The 10,643-nt window shown below is 43.0% G+C and overlaps 1 protein-coding gene across 2 annotated transcripts; it reads right to left on the bottom strand.

Annotated features, from left to right (window-relative positions):
• Nucleotides 1-1,093: 1,093 nt before the first annotated feature.
• On the bottom strand, nucleotides 1,094-9,776 carry ERI1 (exoribonuclease 1). Of its 2 annotated transcripts, none has more exons than XM_084516907.1 (7): nucleotides 9,628-9,776; nucleotides 9,168-9,343; nucleotides 6,679-6,889; nucleotides 5,495-5,578; nucleotides 4,631-4,740; nucleotides 3,377-3,491; nucleotides 1,094-2,233 (listed from the first exon to the last, which is right to left on the bottom strand). In XM_084516907.1, the coding sequence occupies exons 1-7, from the start codon at nucleotides 9,715-9,717 to the stop codon at nucleotides 1,991-1,993; spliced, it is 1,029 nt and encodes a 342-aa protein (XP_084373033.1). In that variant the 5' UTR covers nucleotides 9,718-9,776; the 3' UTR covers nucleotides 1,094-1,990. The 2 variants fall into 2 exon arrangements, with proteins under 2 accessions (XP_084373033.1, XP_084373034.1); XM_084516908.1 differs by lacking the exon at nucleotides 9,628-9,776 and adding an exon at nucleotides 9,430-9,564.
• Between the last annotated feature and the right edge of the window lie 867 nt (nucleotides 9,777-10,643).

The raw sequence follows: 10,643 nt of genomic DNA, 5'->3' as shown, positions 1-10,643 counted from the left end.
TCTGTGACATTGCCAGTCTCCTGAAGGGAGCTTTGCTGAGATAAACTCATTTTTATCATAAAAAACCTTTACCACGGAAATTCTGAGACAGAAGAAGTTACTATGTTTTTTCACAATTCCAGAAGAGAATATTATCTCTACAGAGAACAAATATATAAGTAACAGTTTGTAGAGAATAGGGGACTAGAATTAAGTGGTCAGAGTAAGTGTAACAGAGATTTTATCTTTCTGAAAATACATCAAGTATTTCTACAGAAAGAGGAAAAAACAAATATTCACTCACAGGAAAAAAATGATCATTCTAAAGTAGCTGTCCCCAAGAGCCCACAGCAGTGCCTGTACCTATGAGTGGAAAGAAAACTGCCTTATTCCTACAAATCATTGGAGAATTGACCAGTATTTATCTCTCACATGAATTTATAATAATGTTTTCAGGTTACCACTGAAACAGTTAACAGACAGAAGAACAAGGGGAACCAAGAGGAGTTTGACCAGCCAAGCAGTAAATGTCCTAAACAAACAAGGCTTTATCATGAATTATTAGTTCTGTTTCTTTAAAATAAGCAGCAGAAAGAAAGAATGAATTATAATACAGGGATACCAAACAAACTTTTTTTTTTTTTTTTTTTTTGACCGAGAGCAATCAAAATTCTGCTTTTCAGAACAAGCCATTCTAATGCAAAGCTGATCACATTGAAGCTGTACTTTGCCATAGCCCACTGAGGTAAAGTAAATGAATGGTTTGGCCACATTTGAGTATCATCTGGGGCCTAGGAGGAAAGCAGAGGAAGTTGTTAATAATTAGATGTGACCTTCACTAATAAAACTATATATATAGTTATATACATATACACACACACACACATATATATATACACACATACACCTATATATATAGGTGTGTACATGTATATACATATATATATATATATATATATACACACACACACACCTTCCAACCTTGAATTTTGGATAAAGGCATAGTTTCATGATAACAGAGGTAAGAGAAGGTACCAAAAATAGCCAAGCAAGTCTCTAACTATGAATGAGAAGCTTCTTGTTTTGTTTTAAATAACAACCATGTAACAGAGAATTTTGAACGTGGTTTGAACTTACTTTTATTTCATTTTTAAGTCAAAATAGATGACAAATGTTCAAATAGGCTGTCCTTCATTTGATTTAGCTCGAGTGTAGCAGGCATAGGAAATTTGATCCTCAAAGTGAAGTTCCAAAGCACCTCCTCTTTTTAAATATGGGTTAAGAAAATTAATGCCATACTGCATGAATGGATTTTTTATTCAACGCACAGCTCGTATAATTGATGTGGTCAAAGACAAGCATATCCCTTAGATTAAAAAAAAAAAAAAAAAAGAAAAAGAAAAAAAAAGAAAAAAGAAAAAAGAAAGAAAGAAACCCACACTACTTCTCTACTGCTTTAGAATTGATGAAGATGCTCCAATTTCTCAGGCTTTGTGAAAAACAATTATCAGCAGGAATCGTAATGATATTGCCTTATCAGCAGAGGCCAGCCCAGCCAATCTTTATTTCAGCTCTTCTAGCAACATCTTGTTTGGACGCAATTAATAATGATATGCTAGGTATCATTATAGTATGGAATAATGAATAAATACTCCCCACAAGCTGGTGTGGAACAGTAGCACACAGGCCTAACCAATCTTTGCATGTGTTTAAATTCCATGTCCTTAAAAGCTTACCACTTTGCCTGGATTTTGCATATCAGCCTTACTGCTAGAAAAGGTGCAAAAACCAGTTACAACAACAACAAAAAAATCATCAGTATAAAGAACTAACGTTGTAACACAGGCTTCAAAAAGCTTCCACACTCTTTTTTTTTTCAACAAAGACCATTAGTTAAGGTGCCTTCAGGTTCTGAATTGCTGAGAGGTTTGCAGAGGTTGCCGTTTGACAAGCTATTAACAATCTGTAGTGGGTATCTGAGAGCAGTTCCTAATGCAGAAGCCCTGAACTGTTAGTTTCTGTAACGGGGCATCTGTGGAGCAGGGGCTCCCTCTAAGGGGGTTGAAGAGGAGACTGTCATGAGCTGTCCCGCGTGCATTTTCTCATTCACTCGCAGTTCGCAGCCATCCTGCAGCATCCTTATAGCTATCCTTGCAATGTTTTTAGAGTCGTCAAGTCCACTGTGGGGTCTCCCGTCGTAGGTCATCCCCAGCTTTTCAAGCATGATTGTCAGCTTGGTCTGGTTCCTAGGAACCTGAGGGAGCAAGTGAGCCACAATTCAGAATTAGGTTCTGTACCAAGTCTTTTTAATCTGACACGCTGCAAAATAAACAGATGCAGATGTGAAGCACCACATACTACTTTCATGTTGGTGGATCACTAACGATTTCACTTCAAAAGCACCTTGCTGAGACAGACACTCATTTTTATAGTGGAGACGTAGTCAACAGGAGCTTGTCTAGACTCAGAACCATTTCAAGAGCTTCTCACCATGACAAGCACCAGCTCAAGATGTGCCAACGCTGGCAACGGCGGAAGTCATGGTCCAGCAAGGTTTAACGAGACTTATAAAGAAGGAATTACCAAAGTGGTGTAGCAGAGGGAATCAGACTTGTTTTCTTTTCAATTCTAAGGGATTAAGAAGCATCAGGTCCTGATTCTTACTGACCCCAGATTTCTGAACAGATCGGCAACGCCAACAGTTGCCCATGTCTACACAGACGAACCAAATCCCTTATCAAATGTCAACCTCCTTTTTCCTGAGGTTATATTAAATATATCGAATCCCTTCAAGAGAAGATTGCCAGCAAGGTCCAAATCGTATTCAGAGCAATGGTTTAGCTACACTGACTAGTAATTCACTAGAAGCTCCAATAACCCACTTCATGGCAATCTGACAGTGAAGGAAAGCAGCGATAAGATCCAGCACCGAACCAGCATTATTTTTCTCTCGACAGCTTGATGCAACTGTAGATGGGTCCTAATCTCTTCCTGTCCCCATTTCTCTGTGAAAAAAGTGGAGATATCTGGCCATAGTGATGCAACTTTGTTTTGTATTACATGGAAACAGGAAACGATAATTGCAAAATCAATACAGACTATTTTCAGCTACTTTAAGATCCAAGAGCACCCATATGACATTTTAGACAATCCGTCATGCAACAATGAACACATCTGCTGATTCTTAAAAGCAAGATTAAAATTAAAATGCAGTAGATGATACCATTTTCAATTAGTTAAATGAGATGTGGGCATGAATGACATTAGAAAATCAGGCTCCAGGCAACTAGATTAAGTTGCACTATTTTTATAGCGCACACGTAACAGTCACAGGTACAACAGGACATTCAAGATAAACAAAAATTTCCTGCAAGAGAAAACAATTATCTGTACAAACCTTATAGAAGTTCCCATATGATTTGCGAATATTGATCCACTTTTTGGCAAACGAAGGGTATTTAATACGGCTAACACGGCACTGGATATTCAGAAATTTACTCATATCCCAAGATCTTAACATATCAAAAGAAAAAAAGAGAAAGACATTAATAATGAATAACTCATACACTCTCTATTCCACCTATTGCACATCTGAAACACAAAAGATGTCTTTTCTGTGGTGTCAGTAGAAGGAAAACTGCTTAGATTAGGGAAAGCTGTCTGTAGTCATGGAAAGGAATCTTTCAGTATGAAATTCTTAATGATAGGGAAAACAAACAGCAAAAGGAGCAACATTTTCACTAAATGGTTTCAGGCCCAGAATGATTGTAACAAAAAATAGTATGCCAACTGCCTCAGCTACCACATTAACTCCAGAACAGCCAGTACATCAGAGACTTATACAGTCCTTGCAGAAGGATATTATAACTGAAATTTCCCTGCTCACTCAGGTATGCGTACATTTATCTCCCTAACTGATGATATTGAAATAAAACTGGAATTCTTTTTAGAAGAACCAGACCTTTATGGAAAGAAGATGAAGTTATAACCCTACACACTTCTAGCTTTCCTTCCTGCAAGGAAGCACCCCAACAAGTTTGTAAGCTTCAAGCTAGAGTAAAGCCATTTTTCCCTTCTCTTGAAGCCATCTACACAATCTCACTGCACCTATTTTCTCAAGGGGACTCCCCTTAAGAATTCCAGACACGTTCTAAAGCCATTAATCTAACTAGTCTTATACCAGTTTTGCCTTAATGTTGTCTTCTTAAAAATTTACTATTGCTTCCAAAGAAGCCAAAAAGGCCTGTGATTGATGGCCATTGTCCAGATCTTCAGGAATTCTGAAAAAGAGGGGCTGTGGTCAAAATAATTTTTTCACTTGGTAAATTGGACTTATGACAGGTTTTCTCATGTATCCATTCATCTCTTACGAAGACTTTTTCAAACCACAGCGAATTACAAGAAGAAGAAAGGATAAAAAGTCTACTCGATGTCATTTAGCTGCATAGAGAAGCCTGGAAGAGAAACAGTGCCATCTAATGGACTGAAGCTTCATTTCCAACTGCTCCCTTCAGCTTTCCTGACTTACTCGAAAGCTAAGATTGTAATACAAAAATGGCAAGACGGCAGTGTCACGATCCACTTTTAACGATAGTGCAGCTTTAACGATTTTGCAGCTTTAGAGTATGCTGAAGGTTACATACGGACATACCCATCTGTCAACATGCAATAGCTGTACTTTGTTCCCAGTTCTCGCTGTCTCATCCACTCTATGACGTTCTGTAGAACTTGAGGAAATGCATCAGCTTTATCAATGATGTCCTAATAAGGCAAAGAAAGCAAAAGCAACGAACACTTAAAAAACAACACAACAACAAAAACCCACAGAAAACAACCAACAAACCTTCACAACATGAAGTGTAAGAATGACACTGGTGTATAGGCTATATACCAGTATTATACTAAATAACTCACTAAATTGGCTTCACAATAGTCTTAGAAACAGACTACACATTAAAATAAGTGGGTAAGGGGACAGATTTTTCTAAACTGAAAAAAAAAAAAAAAAAAAAAAAAGCACCACTAAAGAGCCAGACCTCAAATGTCATCTATAAAAGTAAATAGATGTTCTTGTTTTCAGCTGAGATAGAGTTAGTTTTCCTCCTAGCAGCTGGTACGGTGCCGTGTTTTGGATTTAGGATGAGAATAATGCTGATAACACACTGATGTTTTAGTTGTAGAGCACGGCTTACACAAAGCCAAGGACTTTTCAGCTTCTCACACTGCCCTGTGAGTGAGGAAGCCGGGGTGCAGCAGAAGCTGGAAGGGGACAGAGCCAGGACAGCTGACCCCAACTGGCCAAAATGGATTACAAAATGAATGCTTTTCCCTACAGCTCCTAAAAGGCGTGAATGACCAGCTAAATTAAGTCAATTCCAGGGTAACAGTAGGGAGAGGGCAAAAGAAACAAGGATTACATAAGTGATCTTCCAGAAAGATACCACACAAATTCGAAAACATCAACACATCTCTTTTTTTCATTTTTCCCCCAAGGAAAAGAAGAAGTAGAAATTACCTGGGTGATTCCTGTCAGACCAATACAGAAATTTGAAAGTTTGGGATTAACTTCTGGCTTCACGTACTGCTGAAACGTATCCTCCTGTAACAAGAGAGTGAAACAGTGACCAGCAGCCCGCTACGTAGCCCACAATGCAACTTCTTTGGCTTGCCCAGAGCTCAAAAGGCAATCAATAGCAGCTACTTGCCCTGCTGGAGGCAAAAAGGACTGCACAACTCCCCAGCAAGTGTGAGCATCCTGACTGAGCACCCTGAGATTCCCAGTGGGATGGGCGGACGGCTTGTTAGCTGGAACAGCCAGTAGGCACCATGGAGCAGGGATGTGGATGCAGGAAGGGAAAAGGACAGACCTCAATGTAGAGGAGGATTTGAGGAAAGGAGAGCATGAATAAAAAAAAAATAAGCTGCTTCCTACTACTCTACAAGTAGTGAAACATTCTTGGTGATCTGCACACTCCTCTTTCTGCAGTTAGAGGCATGCATGCAGCTACAACCTCATGTTGCATCACAATCATTACTGGAAACGCTCCTCCTCTTAAAACTTCCTGGTAAATGTTTATCAGAGGAATCTGCAGTTTCTCAGTTTCACAGTCATAGTTACAGTCAGATAGCAGTTTAAGTTTCTCCTAAAAGAGAGATGTACAGGAATAGAGCACTTATGAGGCTACAAAATTTCTGCAGAGTATTTTTAAATCTGGGTTAGGCAGCTGCCAATCTATGAGGCAGGCTGCAGGAATAGTCTAACTTGCTGAGAAGCGAGCTCACTGAACCCTCCTTTCTAGAATTCTGCATTAGTCTCCTCACTGCCTCAGAGGAGACCACAGACTGTCCTAATTCTTGTTTATGATGCATCTCCAAAGTTGTAAAAATAGCTTTGTGGATCTTCAAGCATGGAGACAAGGAGAGGGGAAAAAAAAAAAGAAAAAAAAAAAAAAAAGGACTGAAGGACTGAGAAACTGAAAGTACCCTCATATCAGTAGAGGGAACAGTAGAGGGTTGATCTTTTCCAGCTCCTTTTAGAAAAGTTAGCTTTGCTTGTAAGAGGCTCAGAGGATAGGTCTTGAAGAAAAAAGTGTTATTTTTAATGAAGCTCAAGATCTACCTAAAAACTACTCCAGACTTTCCGAAGCAAAGAAGTGACATCAAAGAACAGCATTCTGACACAGCAATTAGATCACTTACTATTTCCAGGGTATGTGTGTTCAATAAGACAATGGGAAACTCAATTATTTCATGTACGAATTCAGGTGGGTTTCCTTCTTCACAGGTTGCTTCAAAGTCAACAACGCAGATGTAGTCATAGTAGCCTTCTGAATTAAGAACTTCCTTCTGCATCAGCTTCTGTTTCTTGTAATAGTTCTTCAGTCTCTTCTTCAGCACATCTTTTACTCCTCTAAAGAGAGGACGAGAGTAACTAAGATTAATTACACTTTTGTTTAATCACTTATTTCACTGTTGTAGCACTGAAGCTATATGCAACATTCAAAAGCTTGCTGTCTATAACCTGAAGCCTGAATTCCACTCTGTTACGCTCCATTAACACTCCATTATCTGGGACACTGCAGAGGCTGCGATGTCCCGGACAACCAACAGGACCAGATAACATCAGTATTTTGGAAGAGGCTCAGAAGCCCAGTGCAGAGACATGCAATAGCTCTGCAGAGCAACTTCCACTTCAGCAAGCCTCAGCAGCCCCTGCTTTTCCACAGCCCAGGCCTTCACAAATTGCTCACAGATGATCTCTGACACTGGGAGCAGTACTGCTTCCCCCATCTTTCCCTTTGTCCCCTCCCTGAAGCAACTGGCACTTGAGGCATCAGTGGCACAGTTAATTTCAGAATCCAGCTAAAATGCCCACTTTTTAATTTTGTGTTAGTTTAAATTTTAAAATTGACCTCGACTGACTTGATTAAAACTCCAGAATTCAGTTGTCAGAAAAACTTGCTGGCTTCAAATTTATGACTAACACTCACTGTAGCAAATGAATAAATCTGCTTACTGCTACTTTTTAACACAGACACTGCAATATACAAGCACAGGTGCCAGAAATGCCACACACCAAACCAGAGCAGAACAAACCAGGCCCTTTTACTCTTGGAAGAAGTTATTTTTGAAGTATTACATTGCAAATGAAATGACAGCAGCAGTGTTGTAGCAAGTGATATTGTTAGAAAAGCAGTCCACTGATCCGTAATGAAAAGCTGGAATCAGACTATTAAACCTGAGTTTGAGAACATCAGCCTCTCTGCAAGCACTGAACTGTCTTTTCCGCTTTGGTTTGTTCTTCCAGTTTAATTCAGTAACAGTATCTAAGCTGACAGAAGTCAAAATTACTTTTTTTTTTTTCCCCATTTAACTTACAATAAAATAAGTTGAAAGAGGTGATGATCTACCAGCAAAATAACCTCAGAGGAAAGGATGATGCGTGGCCACCTGCTCAACTCTCTGTGTTAGGGGTGATGCTCCATTTGTTTACATGCAAGACATATTCTGATCAACGTAGTTGAATTAATTGACTAAGAAACCACTAAGTCTTAACTCAACAAAACAAAAAACACATTTAAATCTTTCTGCATTTACAACTGAATAAAAAAAAAAAAAAAAACACAAATAGAAAATTAATAACCTAGGAGGGAACCACAAACATGTCATTTGCTGTTTGATTTCTGCTGGGTAATTTTAGATCAGAATAAATGCTGAATAGCCATACGAATCCAGTTTGCTTCACTATAAATTTTATCACATAACGGTACACAATTTCCTCCTGAGAAGCCAAATTCATTTAATCAAAGGAGGAATTAAACAAAGTCGTGTAGCCAGAACATTGGCAGACAGACGGAGGGAGGTGGCAGGCTGCACTTCCCGTGCACAGCTCCTCCCCTGCTTTTTTTCTTTCCAATCGAATCTCTGCTCCTTCTTTTTTGTCTGGACATTGCTATTCCTAGTTTTCATCTTCTCTGGAAAGCTCAACTATTCCCTCCAGCCTTATTCCATTGCATCCTTTGTACTCCTCCAGCCTCTGGAGCATCCTCGCTCCAACTTCTGACTTTGCTAACTCCCCAACGCCACCGCTACTCCCGTATTACTGTTGCCAACAGAAACAGCACGCTTTGTTGTTCCCGGCTGACTTCCTCATTTCCTACGCAGCAGGAACCACTCTCCTTAAGCCTAGCCCCTTCCTCTTCCTCGTCCCTGAGCACAAGCTCAGCTTACCATACATTCACCTACCCCTAGTATTCTCTCACACCTGGCCAGATCAGCAAGCACCCCACCTACAGCTAACTGTTACCAGTGCAGAGGGCATTCCCAGACCTACCACCACAGTGGTTTTAGCCACTACCACAGCCGTACTGGTAAATAAGATTTGTTTTGAAGCGGGCTTCTCACCACCCCAGGTTTGCAGTGCTGTCCGAGGACCCCTGCCTTTCCCCCTGGCACAAGGGCATGGCGAGGTGTGCCTCAGTCACACATTTTTTCACGTCTGCATTGCCAGCTGAGGCAGCACAAGCTTGAGACCGCGTTAAGGGGTATCACACCCGCTGGCCCTACAAGAAAAGCCCCATTATGTTGGCACACAGAGCACCTAGGGGTTTGCGGCGTGTCTCCTTTTCACTTTGTGGCGTGTGCTTAAAACAACCGTGCAAACCAGAAGGGCTGCGACTGGGCCTGACCTGGTTTCAAGCTTGAACTCTGCGAGTTTACTTCTGAGCTCTTCTCGGCTCATCCTGTTGATGTAGCCATTGGTGACGGCGATCTCCTTGTACACCGGGTCGCTGAAGGCGCTCTGACCCGAGCCGGGGCTCTTCCCCTCAGTTCCCTGGTCACCAGCCCCGCCGTGCTGCTTGCCCTAGGAGGACAAAAACCACCTCAAAGTCACAACGGATGGGGGATTTCACGCATATTTTGGCATCTAAACACACCAACACCCCGCACCGTTCCGCTCATGACCCAACCGAGCGCTTAATTAGCTTATAACCAGGTTAAAAAGCTGTTAACGCTGAGGCCTGCCGGCCGGGCGCCTCAACCCCCACAGCGGCGGGGCGGGCTCTGCGCATGCGCCATGTTGGGCGGCGGCAGCGGCCCCGGCCCCGCCGCCATCCCCGGCCCCGTCCCCCCCGGCCCCGGGCTCACCGGAGGGCGGGCGGCGGGCGGCGGCGGCGGGCGGGCGGGCTGCGGGCGGTTCTCCTTCTGCTCCTCATGCTCCTCCTGCTGCCCCTCCATGGCGGCCTCGGTGCTGCTGGTGGTGGCCGGGAGAGGCGGGAGGAGCGGCGGGGCCGCCCCCGGGGCGGGGAGAGCGGGTGAGGCGCGGCCACGCCGCCCGCCGGCTCCTGAGGGGAGCGGGGCGGCTCCTCGCCTCAGGGCTCCGAGTTTTAACCTCGCGGCATGTCCCGGGGTTAAAAGTTTCCCCACAAGTTTCTTCACATAAGCAGCGAGTGGCTGAGGGGCCCCTGGGTGTCGCCGTGCACCGCCACCCACACAGCCTCCCCCACAGACGTGCCCCGGTCCCTTGTGGTGAAAGCCAAAATCCCTGAACCTGCAGCAGACAGGAGAAATCCCAAGGAAATCCACCCAGAGCAGAAGTTAGGCATCAATCTGATGGGGACTGACGGTGGCCAGCATCCCTCATCCACTCTGATCCTGGCCAGCCCCCCTGGGCACACAGATCTTAGTGATTACAAGAGCACACGTGTGAGTGGAAACAACTAAAACCTATAGAAGAACCCAAAAAAAAGAGTAAAATGCACTTATAACCTACGGCTCTCAGGAAAGCCACCCAGACAGAAAGCCCACCCAAAAGGTTTTGCTGCATTAGCCACCAGCAGAGGTAACAGCATCAGCCAGGCCCCACCTCCAGGCAGGCCTGGGCACATTCACTGATGAAGCCAAAAAATGTTTTTGAGGCTTTGCAGTCAAACCTACAGCCAGAAGCCTGCAGGAGAGCATAACAAAGGCTCCCGGGGGCTTGGCAGTGACACACGAGCCCCAAAGTCCTTTTGAGATCCCTACCTTCTATGGGAGCTCCTTCTGCAGCGCAGCACCTCCACGCCTGATGCTGCACCATACATGCTTGCTCTTGTCTAAATATCCCAAATCAAGCTGCCTGGCCCACCAGGCACTGTGGCTCCTAATGCTTCTCATGGCTTAAT

The sequence above is a fragment of the Aythya ferina genome (assembly GCF_964211825.1).
Source record: "Aythya ferina genome assembly, chromosome: 4".
Taxonomy (NCBI): Eukaryota; Metazoa; Chordata; class Aves; order Anseriformes; family Anatidae; genus Aythya; species Aythya ferina.
This window is presented reverse-complemented; position numbering and strand designations above follow the sequence as displayed.